The sequence below is a fragment of the Festucalex cinctus genome, chromosome 14 (assembly GCF_051991245.1).
Source record: "Festucalex cinctus isolate MCC-2025b chromosome 14, RoL_Fcin_1.0, whole genome shotgun sequence".
Classification (NCBI taxonomy): domain Eukaryota; kingdom Metazoa; phylum Chordata; class Actinopteri; order Syngnathiformes; family Syngnathidae; genus Festucalex; species Festucalex cinctus.
The window spans coordinates 19,466,943-19,490,040 of NC_135424.1; the positions used below are offsets into that span (position 1 = coordinate 19,466,943).

A 23,098-nucleotide genomic window follows, 5' to 3' on the forward strand; every position below is an offset into this window, starting at 1 on the left:
CCCTGCGATTGGCTGGCAACCAGTCCAGGGTGTACCCTGCCTACTGCCCAGAGCCATCTGAGATAGGCGCCAGCACCCCCCGCGACCCTTGTGAGGAATAAGCGGTCAAGAAAATGGATGGATGGATGGACTGGTTTAAAAAAAAAAATGCCTTACTTTATTTATTTTTTTTAAACCTAAAACACGCCTTATTATACATGGTCAATTTTTCTTAAAAAAATAATAATAAATAAATACATGCCGTACCATACATGGCCATCTTTTTAAAAATGCCTGACTTATTTATACATGGTCATTTTTTTAAAGGCTCCTCACGATACGTAGTAGTTTAAAAAAAAAAAAAAAAAAAAAAAAAAAAAAGCCTTGTTTTAAACCTAAAACACGCCTGACTAGATATGGCCATTTTTTATTCAAAAAAAAAAAAAAAGCCGTACAATACATGGCCATCTTTTTAAAAATGCCTTACTATACATGGTCATTTTTTTTAAAGACTGCTTATGATACATAGTGGTTTAAAAACAAAACAAAAGCCTTTTTTTTTTCTTTTTTTTTAAACTTAAAACATGCCTTACAATACATGGCCTTACAATATACATGGTAATTTTTTTAAAGACTCACTATATATATATATATATATATATATATATATATATATATATATATATATATATATATATATATATATATATATATACATATACATATACATATATATATATATATACATACATACATACATACATACATACGTACATACATATATACATACATACATACATATTGTGCAGTTCTTGCTAAATGGATGGATTATTATTATTTTTTTTAATAAAAAATGGCCATGTAGGGCGTGTTTTAGGTTTAAAAAAAAAAAAAAAAAAAAGTAAGGCATTTTTAAAAAGATAGCCATGTATTGTACGGCTTTTATTTATTTATTTATTTTTATATAAAAAAATGATGGCCATGTATAGTAACGCGTGTTTTAGGTTTGAAAAAAAAAAAGTAAGGCATTTTTTTTTTTTTTAAACCACTATGTATCATAAGGCGTAATTTAAAAAAATACCATGTATAATAAGGCATTTTTAAAAAGATGGCCATGTATTGTACTGCAGTTTTTTTTTAAAATGACCACGGATAGTAAGACATTTTTTTTGTTTAGCTGTAAGCTGTAGGTTATTTTGTTTTGTTTGTATATATATATATATATATATATATATATATATATATATATATATATATATATATATATATATATATATATATATATATATTAGGGGTGTTAAAAAAATCGATTCGGCGATATATCGCGATACTACATCGCGCGATTCTCGAATCGATTCAATAATTGGCAGAATCGATTTTTTTTTTTTTTTTTTTTTTTTAGGATTCACACCTTGAGCATGGAAGAATGTTATATGAACGGCACATTAAGCCTTAATATTTTTATTTTAATGCTGTTCAAATGTGAAACAGATTGCAAACTGTTTGTGTACAGTGGCTCACGGTTATAAGCCTCAAGTTTTAGATAAATATATTCATACAAATCTTACAGTGTACATGTACAAATTTACTGATAGTATTTTCTAAATTTGAATGGAAAAAAATCGCAACAATCGACTTATAAATTCGTATCGGGATTAATCGGTATCGAATCGTGACCATTCGTATCGGGATTAATCGGTATCGAATCGAATCGTGACCTGTGAATCGTGATACGAATCGAATCGTCAGGTACTAGGCAATTCACAGCCCTAATATATATATATATATATGTATGTATGTTTATATATATGTATATATATATATATATATATGTATATAAAATTTTGTAAACGGAAAAAAATATATACTGTGCTGTATAAGGAAACTACAAAAAATACTTTTATTGGAAAAAAATGAACATGAAAAAAAAACGACATAATGAATGAAAAAGCATTTATAATAAACTAAAAATCATACCAAAATGAAAAAATATATAAGTAATAAATGGAAAAAAAAAAGTATAATTAATGGGAAAATGCAAAAGAAATTAACGCCAATTCCATTATTGAGGGTCATTTTTGGAACGTAACACCCGCAATAATTGAGGGAACACTGCCTTTTTAGGATTAAAAAATAAAAAATAAATAAAATATTAAAAAGCCAAAGACAAAGCAAACAAATTCAGCCATCTTTATATCACCTCCAGCAAAAATACAACCATCTTTACATCAGCACAGTTCATTCTTAGGATTACCACAAATAAAGAACTTCTCTTTGTCTAATATACAAAACCAAAAAATACTTAAATATCATGTGTAGAGAATAAACCTGTTCAAGTTTGAATATTTGGTGGTCTGTTTCAGATGGGCTACATTTAGGAGATGACACACAGTACTTAAATAACAATCATAAAAATGGGGGAGGAGAGGTCTGCATTTACATGTGAGAGGACAACCAGAATGAGATAGAAACAGTGCTAAAAATGATACTAATAGTGTGGATTCACATTACAACATCAAGGAAGATGAAAATGAACAAGATAAAAGTGTTAAATGCAAATTCAACAGCCTGGAATGTGCCTTTAATGCTCCACAGGCTTCCTGCAACAAAAAATAAAAACACCCCTGGTGGTGCAACATTTTCCTGCCAGGCCTACTTACATGCAGGCACATGAACAAAATAAAGTATTTCATCTTAATTCGACGAGGGATTTAATGCTGTGAAAGTGGGCATAGAAAAATACACCTGTTAGCTAAAGTAACATGAGCACGTTATTTGCATACACTTTTGTTTTCCAACTACGGACATGATTGAGAGTTCAGATTGGGAAATTCTTTAACAAACATAACATAAGGCACCTGGTCACGACAGTCACAAAGGCGGGTCGGACAGTTTTTATTTGATGAGGATAGAAAATGGAGGGAAAATGGTGTAGTGTCACCTGGATGCCACGGAGCATGAAAAAAAAAGAAAAAAAAAAAAAAAAGAAAAAAAAAAGAAGAGGTTTTTGTCTTGTCCGGTTGTCGGAAAGCACAACCAAAAATAAAATAAGACAAAAAGCCACCGTGGTCCTCCCGTGCAATCCCTGAAGTGCTGAGCCAACACAGAGTAAAGTTTGTCCTGTCAAATCTTTACCAAAGGCATCTGCATACTGACTTTGGTGAGGTCTTACTTTCCCAGATCAAGATTTTCCAGATTAGCGTTTGCAACTGGGTCAGTTTCATCTTGATGTCCTGGTACGCTTAGCGGGAGTTGCCAGGAGCTCCTGCGATCTGGTACGCGACCACACGGCGGAGCTATTTCTCTTCACAGCACTTTTTTTACTCGTGTCCTCCAACTTCCTGGCAGGTTTAGGAGCTACTTGATCCTTGGCTATGTTGGGCCTCTTTGACGATGCTCCCATTTTTCTCTGGGATCTTGTAAGCACCTGGTCAGGAACGTTTGGAGCTTTGACGTCCACACTTTGCAAGACGGCCTCAGGAGCGTCTTTGATTTCTCTTCTTTGCAGCGAGCCGTTTGTTTGACATTTCCCAGCATTCATTTTGATGATGGCAACTTTTTCCACTTCATTGTCATCTTCCGATGGTTTTTTGTCTGCTTTACTCTTTGACACACCGACCAGAGAACTCAGACGCTGTGAACACCTTGTTACCCGATTAACATCCCGAGCTTTGGCAGCTCGATGTCTCATCATCCGCTTTCTTGCAAATGTTTTCCTTCTTACCATTTTTGTGGCTTTCATGGGCTTAGCAGCAGGTAGGGATATTTTTGGTGCCTTCAGAGGAGGAATGACGGCTGATTCCGGAATGGATTCTTGGGGGACTCTTTTCAAATTGTTAGCTTTTAAGCTTTTGGAGACGCCTTTTAAACGCACGTTTGTTTGCTGGACTTGCATCTTCTCTCTAATGTTGGAGTATTTCCTCAAAATTCTGGCACTCGCCGGATTCTTCGGCTTCCCGGGAGCTTTCTGGGGTTCACCTTGTCCCTGAGCGTTGACACGGACGTCCGTCTGATTGCAAATGTGAGCAGCACTGGGAGGTTCTCGCCTATCTTTGCCTTTGGCGGAGGGCATCTCCTGCTCCAGAGCTTTTGCGATCAGCTTCTGACTTTTGGGATTGCTTTTCACAGGAGAGGTGACGGCAAACTTTTTGAGATGTTTCTTTAAGCGCTCTGCTTGTAAGCTTGGAAAAACACCCTGAGAGGCTCCCGACCCGCTGGACGAGCTGTGGAAGCACAGCTGAGTCTCTGATGGAAGACGCGTGTTTACTTTCTTAACAATGACGAGAGATTTGGTTTCTGTTGACTCCAGGAACCAGCGACAAATACTGGGAAGATTGTAATCCTTCATGAAGAGCATCTGCACCGGTGAGAACTTCTGCTGCTCAAAAGATTTTTGCTTGCGGGCCCTGCGTTTACTTTTCCATATGGCAGCCTGTCTGTCTGCTTTGTTTTTATATTTTGCTGCTGTCTGGCCATCTTTCTCCAATTGCAGCCAGCCTTTCTGCATCTTGTCGTATTTGAGGTTCAAGTTGGTAAGCAGCTGTTTGTTTTCTTCTCCAGTCAATGCCTCTAAGAAGGTGTTTGTCTGTTTGCGCGGCTGGTGTCTTGGTCCCATTACAGGGGAAGCTGATGCAGTAGATAACGAAGGGGCCTTCATTTGAGTTTTCATGATTTTCTCTGGAGGTGTTCTAGCCAAGGGTTCGACATCAGTGTTCTTTCCGGATACAGAGGGCAAACTGGTGGAAGGTGAAGACAACCTTTGTGATCGCAAAGAGAGCTTCTTATTGTCTGGTGGGGATTGAGGGTCGGGTTGGGGGGGCTGTTCCGCCTTGCTACTTTCACTCCTCAGTGGCATTCTTGTGGGTTTGTCTACTGAACTTCCAGCATTGTCATCTGAAGATGATACGTTTGATTTCTGTGTCACGGGCTCCATTCTAAGAACACGTTTTCCTCTTGTTTCATTTGTTGATGTTTCAAACTTTTGGGAACCTCGATCCTCCATTGGACTGGATAACTCTGCAACAAGCTGCTGGTTCTCATTTTGACTTTCCTTTCCTCCCACTTTTGAAGATCTTAACTTTTGCCTGACAAGCAAACTTGGGGTTTCCTCTATTGGTTGACTTTCAACGTTTAACACCATTGGTGTCTTTTGGACAGTGTTCATTTGAGACGGTTCAGGGGTCCCAGGTGGTGATGACTCTGCTAAAGGAGGAGAAAATGGAGAGTGTGCTGGAGGAGCAGGCGGAGCGCTCAGTTTTGGAGGTGAAATGGATGGGACTACATTTGAAGAAGGTGCTAATGCAAGAGTTTCCTCTGGTTTTTGGACAGCTGATCTTAGCTGTCGTTTGGTTTCAGTTGGTTCATCCTGCTGAAAAAGCTTGCGTTGCTGGATCGGTTTGGATTTCAGTGAGACTTCAATTGTTGGGCTTTCTGGCACGTCAGCAGCTGGAACTAGTGGACACTCAGGTGTGTTCAAGATGGATTCTGTGGACGTTTCTGCTTCAGGGATATTTGTCACCCAATTATTGGCTTCAGTTGAGTCAACCTGAGCCTGTTTCAGTACTTTCTGACTTTTTTTCACTGGGCTAATCATTGGTGAGGTATTACTGGTGTTTGATCTACGACGGAGACTTCTGTCAGAGGAAGATATGGGCCTCCCGTTAACATAGCCCACGATTATCGTTTGCGATTTTTGTAGTCTCTTCGGCAGAGAGATAACTGTGCCTTTTTTCCGACGCCAAGGAGGTAATTCCTTTGCAAGAGTATCAAGTGTCTTTGAAGAGATATCGTATGTATCATCTTGTTCTTCGATTGTTGCTGTTGGACTATTTACTTCACTCACTACCTGTTCCTCAGTAGAACCAGAGTTGTTAGAGCCTTCTGTGTTTTTACCGTTTTCAGAGAGTATATCCTGTCGTGGCTCATCATTTCCCATTTCCTTTTCTGTCTCTTGGTTCTCTGTATGATTTATGGGTGATGGTGTGCCAGTATGGAGAGGAACCACCTCACTGCTGTGCATTTTATCACCTAACATCTGAGATTCAGCTTTTTTCATGCTGATTTTCTCTGATTGTTCTAAAACTGTTCCTGGCATTACTTTACCAGTAGATTCATTCTTTTCAGGTTCGGGTTCATTCTCTGTTTCCTTTGCCTCCTCAAATGAAGCATATGCTACACTTTCCTTACATTCATTCACTTTCTTGTCATCAGAAGGTTTATCTCCTTTTAGCTGGAGTGGTTCATCATCCGTACTGATATTTCTTCTGCTATCTTTGAGTGTGTTGTTTGTTAGAGAGCTTATTTTAGGTAATGGGGTCTCTAACTGGCTCTGAGCCTGATCCGTCTGACTAGTTTCTACTACAACTAAAGTTTCTACTTCAATGGCTGCCACTTTGACCATCTCTCCTGTCCCTGGTACTATCCTTTCATTAGAATGTTCTGAGTGTGTCCCTTCACTTATCGTTTCTCTACATGCTCCAGCAAAAGGCATATCTACTGGGGGCACACCTTCAGGCTTGGAAAGGATCTGTTTGGGGGTAACCAGTGTCATTAACTCTGGCATCGGATTAAGACAGTTACCCCTACCTGCCAATGTGCGGACAGTTTTTAACTCCCAAATTTCATCAGCGTACAAATGTCCCCGAGTGCTTTTCCTAGCATTGCGACGGGGAATCAAATGACGTTGATCTTTAAAACACTCTGTAATTGGTTTATCAATGTAAACAATGTCACAGTGGCCAAGATCAGGGTCAAGTGTCCGATAAGGAGTCGGTCTGGCATGAGAGGATGGCCTGATGGTCTTCCTGGCAGTTCGTGGTGAATCTGCAGTAAGAGCCACAGGAACGGAAAACTGTTTGCTCGGTACATCCTTGGCTTGCCACGCAGCTTTGCTCTGCTTTGTATGATGGATTTCATCTAGCTGAGATTGTCTTTTCAGAGACGAACTGAGTCGAGTGCTATGAGTGTCCATTCTGTTTTGTGAATTTGAGTAACTTTGTTTGTCCTCCAATGAGTCGGAGTCAGATGTCAGCGAGGTTGTCAGCACACAAGATAACTTTTTACCAGCAGCAACATTACTGCTTTTCATGATTTTCATCTTAAGAGGTGCATGGTCAGCATGATGGCTGTTATCTGAGTCTACAGGGATAGGAGTCTGTTTGCTCCCTGACCCAGGGCTGTGAAGATCCAACGCAGGGCGAGCAGCAACAGATGATGTCAATGGAACTACATTCTCTGCAACTATCTTCATGACTCTATTGTTTTGGATAGAACAAGACATATCCAAGACTTCAAATTTTGGCGTGGATTCGCTAGGAAACTCTTGCTCCAAGCATGACTTCTCAGGCGTGACTCCGCCAGATTTTGGAGTAGAGCACGTTGCTCCCTGGATTCCTGAGTCCCTACTTTGCCGTGCCTTGTAGGCTTCCAACTCCATCTGCAGGAAACCTATGGCGTCAACAATTGTTCTCTGATGGTGGCGGCAGAGTTTGGACATAAACTGTTCAAGTGTCGAGGTGGACTGGAGTTCTTTCGCCTTTGCAATGCGCACGTCTTGACACTCACTGCGGGAAAAAAGAAAAAAGAAGCATGACATTACAAAAAAAGCAGTGTTATTTCTTGTTATTTCTCTTAATTTTCAGGGTAACAGTGGGTTTTGCAGTGAAAGAAAGAACGGTGTGTTGTAGAAGTTGTGGGGGTGGGGGGGACAGGCATAAAAAATATTTATTGCATATTTATTAGAAGAATAAGTGATTTTTTTTAAGTCAATTTAAATCCAGTGAACTTGGCCAATTACATTGTTACAGACATTACAGTTTTCTTCTTTGCACACTGTCAAATTAAGAAAATCCTACACATGCACAAGACATTGATTTTAAAACATGTTACATTTTCTATCACTTGAAAGAGTAAATACATTGGGGCAAATATAGAATACATACATTGTGTCAACATTTTCTCGTGCAAATAAAAATAAACAAGTGCTCTTCAAAAATCAACAAACAACGAAAATGTAGATAGATTTATACAGAGGTCATTTCATGGAGATAAAAGATCAACATGTAAAATGTGGTATTTTATAAATATTTGCTGTGTCAGCGAGGTAGTTTTGAGCACAAAATTCTTACGCAGTATAGTTTTGTTTGTTTTGTTTTTGTTTGTTTTTTTAAACAAATGATAGGATTCTGGAAAAAGTAATTTGTGGGGAAAAAAAGGCTAAACAGTGGTCTAACAAGGAAAACATTGGGGAAAAATGAATTCCTGAGACACTTGCAAAATAGAACATAATCATTAATTACTATTTTAATTTTAAAATGTTCAATGTAGATCTCCAACTTTATATACTTTGTGGATATGGCTTAAAACGTTGGAAGAAAGGCTAACTTTTTCTTTCATTTAGAAATCAAAGAAAAATCTACACTTTAAACTACATCAGTTACAAATCATGCCATCATGCCTTTGTGCAGAGGGCAAAAATGAGGCATGATTGGTGGTTAAAAAACAGCTATCCAAATTAATTCAGGCTTGTGTTAGACAATGTAAACTAGAGCAGAAAAATCAATAATAAGTAAGAAGTCATCTACCACCCACAGCTGTGGTTACATTGACATTCACTGTCAAACTACAAAAATAAAAAGAGGGCGAAAAGATGCATTTCATCTTAAATCTAAATATAGTACGGCAAACATATGTCACATGGAAATCTTAAGGGATTAATTACAAATATTTTTGAGAATAAAAATAAGAATTGCCGAAGTGGCACTTTTTGTTTTTTAAACTAATTTCAATCCCTGCTGGTGTAAAGAGTATCTGACTTCTGAAAGGTAAGGGTTTCATCCCTGAGGGTTTCTCTTGCCCTTTCACTACAGCACAGCGATACAGACACCACACACATGCCTTTTCTTAACACCTTTTCAAAATAGCCACTATTGTATAAAAAGCAGACCACATCACAACTCAGTTCTACGGCATTTCACAACACGTTAACTTATCTCTAGAGTATAATATGGGTATAAACACTCTGAATATTACAGATTATGAAGGTATCTTATCCTGAGAGACCCATTGCACAGTTTCTGAACATTTCAGGCTCACCATCTCAGCACGCTGTTTACTCAACAATAAAGGACATGTACAACAGTAGTATTTCAAAAATGAAACCTTAGTATACATATAACTTATCACATATAGCTCAGACATGCAAATGATTTTTTTTTTTTTTTTTGCTTCATTTTCTTTTTTTTCTAGCAGTTTTTATGTTAACAACTCTTACAACAGAAATAAGAGTACTTTTGTTGATCTCATCCTGGCTCATTAGATATAGTGATTCAAAACAATTTCGCACAGGACAAAAATTATTATTATTATTATTATTATTATTATTATTGTTATTATTTTTATCATGTATCAATAGATACAATTATTAACCTCATGAAATAAACGATTTATGTAGGTTTAACACAATTAGATCAATTTACTTTCATTGATAGATAAAGCAATGATTAATCTATTAATTTATAAAAACTAGTTTATACATTGCATACTGCATTTACTCAATATTTACCTTTACCAACATTAAAATTCCAAATTTGACCTGTCTCGTCATCATTTGTCCACAAAATCAGGTGTAATCATGCTATCGCACACAATTATGTTCTTATTTACATTATATTTGCACCCATTAAACTGCTTTTAAACTGTTATGTATCAGTTGTAATCCCTTCATCTTTTCAGACATCAGCTGTAGTAGCCAACTACTTGCTGCAAAAATGAAGGGCCAGTCAAGTTAATACTGAACTGACAGATGTTTGCCGATTGTCACTGCAACAGACCCCCCATTTAAACATGACATGACATTTGAATTTGTAATGATGTGGCAAGTCAACTTCTGTATTGGTTTGTTAATCCATGAAGGTAATTGGGCAGGTTGTGAATGTGAGTTTGGCCCACTGATAACAATGAAATAAACTACATTTATTTACATCATATCTATCCTCTGAGAATTGCAAACCAAAAAAAAATACCATAAAAAAACAAAAAAAAAACAACAACTGAGGTTTATAGCGAAACCTCTACTCAAAATGGTGTCCATCTAAAAGCCTGCATGATTTGCTACATACATGTACAGTAATCAACCCGATAAGAGAATAGTAGGTCTTGAATGCCCTGAGGTATGTGATAATGCACAAGGAGGTGTCCCAGTCAGTAGATCAGAAAATATTCAGTTACTTCCACCAGTAAAAAAAATAAAAATAAAAATTAAAAAAAAAAAAACTAAATGTTCTACATTGGAAAAATAATATACTTTTTTGTCTAGTTGCAGTTAATCTCAAGACAACCACTCAAAACAAAAACTGCAACTATCCATTTAAATCAAAACAGAAATATCTCATTACTGGCACTAAACCTGAACGTGTATATCGTTTGTTGCTTTACTGTGTCAACTGTGTAGATCTGAGCAAGATTCAACACTTCATATTTCGCTAGCAATTAGTGAGACATATAGGCTTTCTTCTGCCTCAGAGAAAACAAGTTGAAGCCTGTAATCTGAAAAGCTCTGCCTTAAGTGACTCAATTGAATCACTGAAGGCTTCTGCTGGCACTAAAATTCTACCGACAGTTAAGGTAAGCTGTGATTTGAAACTAGGACACATTGTTGTTGTCCTGTCAAGTCAGACATCCTGAATTATTGCCTACTCGATATAACAGTTGAGGTGGCAAAAGAGCAGACGACTGTTTACCGAAGCTTATATGTGACTGAGGTATAGAGTACAGTATGCACGAGTGTACAGTGAATCCTCTGTTTAAGACAAGTCTTGCATCTTAGCCTGAAGAGAACCTGAGGCTTTGTGAAGGCATTGAAGAAGTAACTATCACCATTAATAAATATAGCACAGTGAAACTAGACAATTCCACTTGTAAAATCAGTTGTGCTTGATCTTTTAAAAAGAAACAAAAAATAAATTAATCTTGTGGACCTGCACCAACAGTTATTAACATTAGATATACTGTGTGGAGCCAATACATACTTTGAGTACATTAGTGTTTGAACATACGGTTTTCCATGTGTCCAGCAATGCATTTGAAATGCACCACTAAAACTGTCCATGTCAGACATATATAAAAAAAAACAATATCATCATTCTCATGATGTTTTGACTGTTATTTACAAGGCCTCCTGCATGTATGTACAGGTAAATCTGAGTGTACAGAACAGTACGGGCAGTCGACATTGAGGGGCACCACTCAGACACGTTTCAATTTTCTTCTGAACATGTTGAACTCAATGTCAGGAGCCAAGTTAACTTTGAAATGGGAAATTCTAAAACCCAAAATAAATACATTATACACATACTAATAAAATCTTGTAGTGCATAGAGACCATGAAATGTTAAAAACATATGGTTGGTAAATTTTAAGGAATTTGCATTCTCGTGTCACAATTTAGAAACAACTATTTGGGCTGATGGACACAAATGCAACATGCTGTGCCTCGTAAAAAGCATTCTTTGTACATTTTTAGGGTAATTATTATTAATTTGGTGATGGGCTACCATCTTGCAACCCACTCCCATTCTCTGTGGAAGAGCTCTCTCTTTCCTCAGAGATGTGCTGGAGTTCTTCACACTTTGGAAAATGGGAACCACTCTGCTCGTCGAGCTGACTAAGCAGCCTCAGTTTCTTTTTCGGGGGATGTTTCAAAGTCCCCAAGCGTTCTTTAACCTTGTACTCCAGAGTGCTGTGGGGAATGCCGTAGATGGACTGAGCTTTGGATACGCTCATTTTCCCACCCATCACCACCACGATGGCCTCCTCCAGCAGCTCCGTGTTGTACTGGCGATAGCGGCCACGTTTCTTCCTCGATGGTTTGTTGGCAAGGTCTGACTCTGAATCCATGGAACAGTTTTGGCCGTCCGTGTCGTGTGGCCAGAAAACGCCGTTGGTCTTTTTGAGATTCTGCCGGGGCAGAAGGGAATGCAACTTCTTTCCCAGGCTATTCTCGAAAAGTGACCCTGAATTTTCAAAAAGCTGAGCATCCCAAGCGGAGTCTGTTCCTGTGGTCAAAACTCGCACCTGGGGAATCTTGAGGTCAAAGTTGGAATGGTAGAGTGAGGTGCTGTGGTCCTGGTAGGCATCCTGGTGGTTTCCTTTACCATTAGACAGCGACTTGGAGAAGAGGCCGGCGGCTTCCAACAACCTGGGAATGTCTTTAAGGTGCGCGCCAGCGTCACTGCTGGCTTTCAGTTTGAGGAGTGCCCCGAAGTGAGCTTTGGAATTCCAGGGCGCCGTCCCGTTTCCACAGAGGTCAGTGGATGTGGCGCTGCGGTTATGGCTGAGAGGTGACTCTGGGTCGCTTTCCAGACCAACCTCCTCTTTGATGTGCAGAGAGTACGCGAGAGACGAGGAGGGCTTATAACGGGCGGAGTGGCCGATATTCTCCCTCCTCCTCCCATCCTGTTGGTCCGCGCTCAAGGATCGCCTGATTGGATGGAAGGAAATTGGGTGTAAGCAGAGCTTGCACAGTGCCTTTCTCTCTTTGCTAAAGGAGGATGGGTTGGGGAGGGGAGGATGTTGGCCACTCCTTTATTATATGACCTTGCTTTGGTAACATCACTCTTTTGCTTTAATAGACTGGATGGTTGGTTGTGATATTAACACAAAAAAAGGCTCAAATCTGACATTGATTTCCTTACGACAACAAAAAGACACAAATGGAAGATAACGGGCAAAATAAAACAAGGCAAACACAAGAAAGGTAAAAAAATGAGTAAAACCAGAAAGAAGAGAATGCATGTCAAGTAATTATCATTGCTGTGAGGCAGCTTGGCACAATAACACAAAATGAGAAATGCATTGATAGCTTTTGACATTTTGTGCGTGACGTTACCACTGAACAAGCACAGCAATAAAAGAGTAAGCCAGCAGAGGGTGGTGGTTGTGCATTTATGTCCAAATGAAAGCCTAATCAATGGAAGGTGACTACGAAATGAGGCAGGGAGAGCTACCTTAGATTGCATTCAATCTTGATTGTGTCAGCATTAAAAAGCAGCAGGATTAAAGAAATCTAATTCAATGTAAAAAAAAAAAAAAAAAAAAAAAAAAAAAAAAAAAAAAATAACTACAACAACGATAATGATAATGTCAACAAATATGCAATTGCATTTGTTAAAGTGAATGGGAAAGTTCTTTTTTTAAATGGTGGGCCATCGTAAAGTTATGGGAGTAAAAAATTGCGATAATTGAAGTAATATTTATCTATATACATTATCAGAATTTCTTGAAAAATAGCTTTGGGGATTATTATTTATTATTTATTTTTTTTTTAAGGACAAACACTCAAGCATTTTATATTGGGCCATAGGTTCCTCAAATATGCTTTAAACGATCTGATCAAATTTGTATTACATAAACAAAGTGAAATAACAATAACATTTGCATAAATCCCTTCCCGAGGGAACTTTTATTTTCCTGCTGCTGGCAGCAGCAGTAATTTTGCTCAACACAAATGATTGACGTGAATGTTGATAGGGTGCATGCATCAAATGCAAACAACTTCTGTTAACAACAGATGTACAGTTGATGCTTTTGTTTTGACAGCCCATAAATTGCTATTTCTCATTGTGTGCTCACCTCAACCTCTTTGAATATCATTTAAAATTCTCCATTCAGGATTCATGTGGCAGGTTAATATTGTATTTTTTTTTCATTACAAAAGATGCAATGTATTGTGCAAATAAATTGTAGTATTGTTTGAGAATACTGTACACTTTCCAGGTTTTGCAAAACGTGCAATTGTCTGTTTCTGTTGCATTATTTTGTTTTGTTTTTAGGTACACGTTCACTAATTCAAACTGTGGCTTTTGTTTTGATTTTCTTTTTGAACAAAAAGGGGAGTACGAGAAACTGAAGAGAACCAAGAAAGGAATTTTTTTTACCGTTTGATTGTGGACATTTTAGGAGTAAGGCGTGGACTTGGGACCGGCAAGCTGCTGCCGCTATGGCGGCTCTTTTTGATGGACAGGTCAAGGACTCCCTCTGTTAAAAGTGACACACAGTTTAGTGGACATTGAATATGTATGAAGAATAGAATTACACCGCCCTGTACTGTTTGGTTCAACACTACCTTGTTCACTGGGCTCAGATGGAGTCTTTTTGATGGTGAGGTCAAGCGGAGCCTCTTGGTCGGCCATGAGGAGTTTGCTGAGGACGGGGTTGTGACTGTGTGCGGGCCCCGCCACGGTGGCGGCGGGGCTGCTAGGTGTAGCTCCAAAAGTCACGGTTGGGGTCTGCGGGCTTTGGTCTGAGCTTGGCTGGGTGGTTGAGCCACTATCCTGAGGAGAGCTGGTTTTTGAGGTATATTCAGCGGCAAATTGTCGGATCATTTTCTGGAGGATCTCACGCGCCACTACTGGGATGTGTGGGTCGGAGAAACTTGGCACATCTGAAAGGTGAGTTGTGAAAAAACAGGAACTGTTTTGGTTAAGCTTATTTTGGAATCCGTAGTCAAAATATAAAGCAAGGTAGTAATTACAACATTAATATAATTGCTGTCAGGCAGAAAAACAAAAAAGGGTATTAATGGGGTATATGCCACGGAAGAGGCGGGACTGTGTTTGCACATCAGTTTGGTTCCGGTTCGGTTTGCGTCGTGTGGGCTGCGTCAAATTACTTGTGCTTCCAACTTTGTGCCCCTCGGTTGCGCGTTCGCAACCCGGACCGGAATCAAACTGATGTGCAAAATCACGTCCCGCCTCTTCCGTGGCATATAACTACCCAAGTGCTCAGTTATTTATTTTTATTTATTTATTTATTTTTACAAATTTGTAATCTATTAACTTTCCTGGACACTTGAACTGTCTGAAAAGTGTCATTTAACTTCACCTCTTCCTCAATCTTTATTTAGATTTAGACAATAAGTGAAAACAGTTAAGTTTTGTTAAAAACGATACATGTACATTTGTTATAAATAGAAGATGACATAACCACAGTTTTTTTGGACTGGTAGAAGTTATGTTATTTAATGAAAATGTTTTCCATTTGCTGCTAGAATTCTCTACCCCCATTTTGCTTTGAAGCAAGCAAATAGACTCCAGGCAGTGGAGATAAAAGCAAATGTGTCATTATTTTGATTCTGCGGATAATGGACAGAATGTTTTGAGCTGATGACTGACAATAAAAAAAAAAAAAAATGTTGAAACAAGTCTGATTAATGCTTGCATGTTTCTGAATGAATGAATGAATGAATGTCTTTTTTCGAGGAAAAGGAAAGCTTTAATGACATAGTTATGAGCTCGGCAGAACAAAAACGGCTTGTCATAGGAAACCGTTATGCTTGCACATACTGTATGTCCTACACAGCCTACTTTAACATTAAAACAGTGGTTCTGAAAGCGTTGTACGAGTACCATTAGTGCAGGGCTCCCGCTAGTGGTAAAAGAAGGAATCACTGTGAAAGTAAAGTAAATGTTCAAACAGTGCATTATTTACATCAGGTTACAGGGAATACAACTTCTGCTTAATTTTAATGAAGTAATGTTTGACGGTGAAAGGAAGAGTTGTGTGTCTGGTTGTCACAGGACAGCTGTAACATGGCTGTCATGCATGTCCATACCCCAAAGCTTTGAGTATGTGTAAAAGCAGTGCTAAATCGCTCACCTTTATTACAGAGGACTGCACTGAGAAATTCCTCAGCTTGCTTCTCTAATTTGCTGATGCTGCTCTGGTCTTTCACCATGAGGGGTTTGAGTGGATCTTGACTCTCCTCGCTACTTAAGCCAATCAAGTGTTCCTGTGAAGTGTTGAAATGGTTCAGGAAAGATGAATGTGCATATACTGAAAATGTATGGAAAAAGATAAAAACTCTTACCTTAACTTTATCTCTTCTAAAACAGCAGAATAAACAATTTTTATCAAATGACCAATCAGACACCGCTACAGGCTCTAAATCTGTGGACATCAAACATATGGCAAGCAATTACAAATGTGCATCAACTGCATGCATTTCCCAAGTGTTAATCTATGAATTCCACTTCAACTAAAGCAATATTGACAGTGCAGATATGACGGACACACAATTACCCCTATTGTATCACAGCATGCATTATTAAAACGACTGTAGGATATTTGATTGTCTCTTTCGCCATCTAAAACACCAACTTGGTTGTCTCTTCAGCTGCCTCGTTAGGCACAGTGAACAGATTATACTCAATACAATGTCATTCATTCACCTGATTTATATGAAGAAGCATTGTACAAGACTTACCCTTAAATAATTGTAGGTCTTCTACCAGCTCTGTGCCAAACAGACCTTCAAGAATGCTCTCAAAACCTGAAGGGAGACATGACATTTGTTTTAAGAATTCTCGTAAGTGGTGCTACGTTTTGTATCTCTCAAATGACGCGATCTTCTCAGAAAAAAAAAAAAAAAAAAAGTCTAATTTATCATTTGTTTGTGTCATCCTGACAGCACCTGTGTGCAAGCCCCCTGATGCAGTTAAAATACACATTATCAGCTTTCATCTCGCGTTTTTTACTTCAACACTAACATGTCCTTCATCCTCCTGTTGCCAGGCAACTAAAGCAAGTTAGGAAGCGAGTGCATACTGTAACACGGAAAAGAAATATGACTGTCAGGTGAAATGATCAAAACATTCTTTGCAGTCTTGTGAAGCTTTCACTGGCTGATTAGCAGCTTCAGCAGATCCAATGAAACCATCCAAAATGTGAAATTGTGGGATCCCGCAGAGCTTGTTGTTTAAAAGGAGTTGTCATTGCACTGAATAAACAACATGTACATACTGTATGCAATGCATGCTTACTGCTGCGGGGCCATCATAACCAATTTAAAAAGCACTACATGCATCAAATCAACCGCTAAAGAGGTCACATGGCACATCTGTCCGTTGAGCCGCATGTAAAATGTGTGCATTATTCCCAACTGTCTTTAAGGCCACCATGAAAGCAAATCTGACATGAAGGATAGAAAGTGACAATTCAGTAAAAGATGTACTTACAATACACGATCCCCAAGCATCCACTCTCTTTGCCAACTCAGTCAATTGGACCAAACGCTGTCATGTGTTAAAAATGCACTCTCTCTGCCTCCCTACAAATTCCCACCCACTTTTTTTTTTTTTTTTTTTATACACAGCCAAAGCGAGCAGAGGGGGCGTGAAGTGGTGGAACACAGCCTTGCCTTTAGCTGCAGCACGAGTCTGTTTCTGGGTTACTGCACAGGACTCAGCTGAAGCCACCCAATCCTACTTCTGAAATATTTCAGAGGCAGGCCCAGAAAGTAGGTCAACCACTTTCATTTGACAGAGCAGCACCATGACATCCAACTACTCTCCAAGAATTCAGTTTCGGGCATTTAAAAACTGTGTCATTGAGTAATGCCATGACTCTGAGGCATTATTAACCCTTTCGTACTGGCAGAGGAGAGTGAGCTGGGTAAAAACCTCTACACACATTCATCTTTAAAGTTCTTTAAAGACAAAAAAATGAATACATGTAGGCAGTTACATGTGCAGTGTATAAAATATTAATGGTCCGTTTAGCCTTTCTGCAAGCTTTACAAAATAAAAACAGAACATAATGGTCAGTGATAAAATGCTGCTGCCTATGCCAATAGTGTGAAAAATTGCAGGTATTAAGCACCAATTTTTACAATATCCAATCTTAAAAAATAAAAATAAAAAAAGCCTTCATCATTTTAATGAGGCTAAGCAGAGAATTGGGACACATTTGAGATGCTGCTACGAATATTGGCTTTGAAGTAGAATGAACAAATTTGTGCCAGATACTAAATTAAGCACACATGAAGAAAAGTACAAAAAAAAGTGCAATACTGTACCCTAAAACCTCACAATACTGAAACTTGGCTACGACTGAGGAGAATAATTGGGTCATTAGGTTAATAGGATCTTCATTTCTAAAGTCCTACTGTAATTGAATTAACAGGATGTCATTAACCTTCAATAGAGGACAGCACTTTAATCCAGAACTATTCAGAATTCATACAAAAATCAAGCAAGCAACTTCCCATTTTCCATTGATGGCCATGTGAGAGAACAAAACAGGGCTTTCGTACATAAGTTAACATTTCCAATTATTCCAGGGTCAGTAGGGTTTCATAGCCACAAAATAAATAAATAAGTAAATAAATTAAAGATGACTTCTTGAAAGTGGAGAGATTTTGCAATTTAAGTTTTTTTTTTTTTTTTTTTTTTTAAAACAACCGTAGTTGTTTGAATACAAGCTACAGCTTTACTTGATTATTTGTCATAACAACATAGAAATAAAAATTTATGAAGCATGGTTGAATGGAAACATTTCAAAAAGTTGACTGGTTAAAAAGAAGAAGAAAAAAAAAAGTGGCCAAAAAGCGACGGGATTAACAGTTTCCAGAGAGTGTTGGTGCTTAAGTCTGATCAAGGTGAGCACTGCACAATCAGCCAAACCCTTGTCCTGACCTACATTTTTAATACCAAAGTGAACCCGACAGTGACGTGGTCAAATCCTGATTTGGTAAGGTGGCAAAGTAGCTGACATGTCATAAAACGGTAACAATTAAATACCATTTAATCTCGTCTGTAAAAATGGAAAATAATAATAAAAAAAGGGTACAAAAAAAAAAATAAACGATCACCCATCGGCCTAATCGTGACTTTAATTATTACCAACATAATCGTGACTAATAATTGAGCAGCCCTACCTCGTACCACTGTATATATTGCATGATGCCCGACGAGACTTGAAAACATCTTCGATGTGAGTGTGCCAATTCGGAATTGAATCCATCCATCCAGCCATACTAAATCGCATGTGATTATTGATCAATTTTGTGAGGTATATCAGAATATGAACTTGCTAACATTAATAACTAAATAGCTGAATATTACTTTCTCTTCTTTATATTCTCTATACATTTTTTCCCCCAAATTATGCCAGACACTAATGATTCAGTAACTTGTGTAAAATAAATCTCCAAAATAAACCAAACAAGTATGGCATTGTTGACGACAGTCCTTCCAAAAAAATGCATTCTCATCATATGCGTTCCCCATGTATGACCCACCCTTCTGCTCCTCTTGCGCTGCTAAGGGCGTACAGTACTGCATCAACCCCCACTCAGCCCATCCCCCACTCCAACTACTGTACACATACAGTGCAACAACTCACAGCAAAGGCGCTCCCTCTGCTCAAATCAGCGTACAGTACAGCCAAAACATATCCTGTGAACCTGCCATGTTTGCCTTGTCTCCCAAAACACTACGACAGCTTTAATCTTTAAAGACATCATGTTTTCTAAATGGCGCACTATTCAGATTGTGTGTTAATTTTGCATGTCACTGACATTACACTGAAACATTCCATGACAGTAAAGTTAAAAATGGGGATGAGATAAGGAAGGGATGGCAAATTTGCATGACTTAGCTGAGCAACGCAGTGTGACTATGTTCATCCTAAACCAGGGGTGGCGAGAGCCGGTCCTCGAGGGCCGCAGTCCTGCAGGTTTTGGATATTCCCCTTCGTCAACACAGCTGATTCATGATCTGCTCATCAGTAAACTCTGCAGAAGCCTGATAACGAGCCTGTTAATTGGTATCAGCTGCACATCGAATAGGGAAATCTATAAAACCTGCAGGACTCCGGCCCTCGAGGACTGCAGTTTGCCACCCCTGTCCTAAACTATAGTCCATCACACAGATCAAGCAGCTACAAAACATGTGCTGGAACCTTCTGAGATAGCCACAAAATATGGAGGTAGTCTGTCAGCTTAGATCACACACAGGAATAAGCAAAGTGTTTACACACGGTGTTCCTTGCGAGTACTGTACAGTAGATGGATCTTCTTTAAAAGCAAGCAATGAGCTGGCAGTTATGTGGAACATCTACAGACAGAGAAAAAAGCAGAATATTTTGTACATTTTTCAAATATTTCGTAGATCTTCCAGCGCACATTTTTCAAATCCAAAGAGAATGTGTATGTTCAAGCAGATGGTTCACATCTGTAGGCTGCTGAGCCATGAACGCATGTACAAGCAAACTTACAAACAATTGTTGCTCCTGTTTTATAGGACAATTGCCCTTGTCTCGGGGTCCGTGGATTTACTGCACACCAATACAAAATGTCCATTTGAGCAACGAGCGGGGTGATGGTGTTGGCGTGAGGCGGCCCTCTCCACCAAAAAGCCAAACAAAAGTATGTCCTTGTTGTCGTGGACAGAAAAGGTCTTTCTACGGGCAGCAGGCTGGTGCATTTGTCATGTATTCTGGTGCTTCACAATTGCTGCCCAAACACAAGAGAGGTTTGTCAATCATAAAAGGGGAGTGTGGCATGTAACAAACAACCATTATGTCTTATGTCTTTGTGTTTTCAGTGGTGAGCACCCAACTAAGCAAGTGGCGAGTTGTTCTGGATAAGTCCGTTATGAGAGCTCACCTGGTAACAGTGATTGGTCTAAAAGGTTTCTGAACAATCTACCAGGAGGCTACAGTATACCAGCGTGCCTTTCCAGGAGAGCTCTTGTGGAAATCGATTACTTAACTGTCACTAAGCCTACAATTTTATTGGTAACCGAACCCACACATTTTTGATGTTAGGTTAACCTCACAAGCCACTCAAGGGAGTTATTCACAGTATCAATCTGGGACTTCACTCGGTAGATCCGTTTGGGAAAGGAGGGACTTGCTACTTCGAGTTGATTGGACGATGCTGCATCTTTACCAGATAAAAATGCACAAAGCGCCTCTCCCTGTTCAAATTCAACAAGGAAACGGTAAGTAATTCTGCAAGAACAGAATTAATTGTAGCGTACATTTGTCTGTTAGATTTGTTTCCCCCCCTGCCATTGGTGCTTATTGGTTTCGTCCAGCCTGATTGGCCCGACCTAAAAAAAAAGGTTGGCTGCAAACGTATCAGCATGAGCAGGACAAGATGTATTCTCCGGAGTTTGCGAACTCACAAATACCACAAGAATTCAGCTTGCTGGCAAGGTTAATATTAGGTGGCAAATTTTGTGGCATTGTGAAAATGGTTTTGGTTCACAAGCCCTCATTGAAAACCAACACCACTCTATGGTAAGAGATTCACACATTCTTCACACTTCTGTGAATGAGTGAGTGAGTGAGTGAGTGAGTGAGTGAGTGAGTGAGTGAGTGAGTGAGTGAGTGAGTGAGCGAGCGAAAAAATAATAAAAAAATAATAATCCGTGCGTGCAGTCAAATTGCCGCGGGAGTGACGTCACGCAGCCGACACGTTCGCCCGGCCCCGTTTGGGGTAGGACAAAATCACCACCAAACGTTAACAAGCCCAGATGTGTAGATTGAGAAAAAGTTAAAGTGTGTACATCCTGTATTTAAAAAGTGCATTTTCCTGAGTGAAAACGGCAGACCGGGCCTTTAACGTCAACATTCACGCACATTTTAGTGACGTTAGTTAACTTGAAATAAAGAAGGATGCAATGGGAATAGTTCCTAATATGAAGAGTTGATCACAGCGAATCAGGGGACTGATTTAGTCAAACCTCAAGTACGTAATTACACTAATACAGTACATACTATATTAGAAGCCGCCATTGCAAAGGGAAGTCAAATTCAAAGATTTGCATTCACTTTTAGTTAGCCATGGTATTTTAAATTGTCTGGTAGGAATAGCAACTAACTTACAACGGCTATTCTCATGAAAAATGGTGACATGTTTCGTGGGCCAGACAGGACTGTAGTACCTGGCAGTAGTTATAGATGCCAAGATTCAAACTACTGGATAAACATACAGTACTTCAATAATTTACAACAGGGAGACAATACACCAGTTGTCATTTTCCATCTATGAAATGTGTTTTTACAAGATGTGTAGAAGCTTTATCAACTTCAACCTCCACCTCATTTATGTTCCTGTAGGCATACTCATGTGTTGATATATGCACTGGTTGATATACTATTTTGATGGTACACAACTTAATTTAATAATTTTTTAATGTGTCCCCAACTGCCAGGGTTAAATTCAGTAAGTTATCTATTTGTATCGCTTTTTATGTACAGCATATGTTGGTGTTACGGCAACACAAGATTACTGATAAAGTCCCAGGGAGGAACCCAATTTCTAATTTGGGCATGGAGCTAAAACGTGAATTTTGAGAAAGTGGTCTGAGAGAAAATATCCAGTGAGCTGCATTTCCTGGAAGAAAATGTATTATATCTTACCCATAATTTCGTTATTACAAATAAAGTATTTTTAGCAACAAATTGAAAGAGAAAATCAGAGATATAAAGAAATATAAATGCTATTGCTCAATTAATATTAAGAAGGGATTTGGTGGGAAGAATACTTGTAATACTGTATTATTATACATTTACAGGCTTTTGGGAGTCCATCTAGTCCGAATATTTCTGAGGTTGTTTGGTGGAGTAGGTCGGTCCAAAGCGGAAGCTCCCCCACTCACTTCCTCATTGTGGTCATGCGCGTGCCCAGGAGGAGCTAGTTTAAAAGCGCGATGTTTAGATATATTAAAACGCATAATGAGAAAGCGAATAGCAATGTGCCCTCGTTATTAACAACACAAGCCAACGGGCATTTGATTTAAAGAAATGGGAATGCGCCTTTTGGCCGACGCGGGGCCATAATTCCTGTGTCACTCCCTTTAAGCGACCACGGTGCCCTTTAAACAAACTACAATTACACTCGGCCCCTCTCTAAAGTATTTAAATCCCCTAACCCGAACACTAAAGAGGGCGAGGAAACAAAAAAATGAAACAAGCTGTAATATTGCCACAACGACTCCGAATGAGGATAAACATTTGAGGTGGGAGAAAAAGTCGCTCGAGATGCCCCGAAGTGAGTTGATTATTTACACCAAACCCGCTCGAACAGACGCAGAATTCAGCTGGTTAAATCCGATTTGTCGTCGCTGGCTCGGTTCTTACCTACACAGTGGATGAGTTTGTGCCGCCATGAGTCAAGTTCTTGCCGAAAGCCGCGCCTGTCGATGAAGCATTGCTGCCTTTTACATTGACTCGCCATTTTCTGTCGTTCTTCTCCGGCGGCGGGCACCCGCACGCCGAGAGGAAGCTTTGGGCGCGTGAACGCGCGCGTCGATGTGCATTGTGGAGGGGAAAT

The 23,098-nt window shown here is 39.0% G+C and overlaps 1 protein-coding gene across 4 annotated transcripts; it reads right to left on the reverse strand.

Moving 5' to 3' along the window:
* Positions 1 to 1,856: 1,856 nt before the first annotated feature.
* Positions 1,857 to 23,054, reverse strand: LOC144001194 (ligand-dependent corepressor). Of its 4 annotated transcripts, none has more exons than XM_077495304.1 (7): positions 22,906 to 23,054; positions 16,241 to 16,306; positions 15,845 to 15,924; positions 15,634 to 15,766; positions 14,102 to 14,419; positions 13,914 to 14,013; positions 1,857 to 7,541 (listed from the first exon to the last, which is right to left on the reverse strand). In XM_077495304.1, the coding sequence occupies exons 1-7, from the start codon at positions 23,000 to 23,002 to the stop codon at positions 3,200 to 3,202; spliced, it is 5,136 nt and encodes a 1,711-aa protein (XP_077351430.1). In that variant the 5' UTR covers positions 23,003 to 23,054; the 3' UTR covers positions 1,857 to 3,199. The 4 variants fall into 4 exon arrangements, with proteins under 4 accessions (XP_077351430.1, XP_077351431.1, XP_077351432.1 ...); XM_077495305.1 differs by having other exon boundaries at positions 22,910 to 23,047; XM_077495306.1 differs by lacking the exon at positions 22,906 to 23,054 and adding an exon at positions 16,992 to 17,126.
* Positions 23,055 to 23,098: the final 44 nt, after the last annotated feature.

What these genes read in the sequence shown, in the direction of transcription:
- LOC144001194 (XM_077495304.1), bottom strand. Translation starts at nt 23,002, where the DNA reads ATGGCGAGTCAATGTAAAAGGCAGCAATGCTTCATCGACAGGCGCGGC. An exon ending in AGACCTACAATTATTTAAGG is followed by an intron (nt 15,925 to 16,240) that starts GTAAGTCTTGTA and finishes TGATGTCCACAG; the next exon opens with ATTTAGAGCCTGTAGCGGTG. An exon ending in TTAGAAGAGATAAAGTTAAG is followed by an intron (nt 15,767 to 15,844) that starts GTAAGAGTTTTT and finishes AACACTTCACAG; the next exon opens with GAACACTTGATTGGCTTAAG.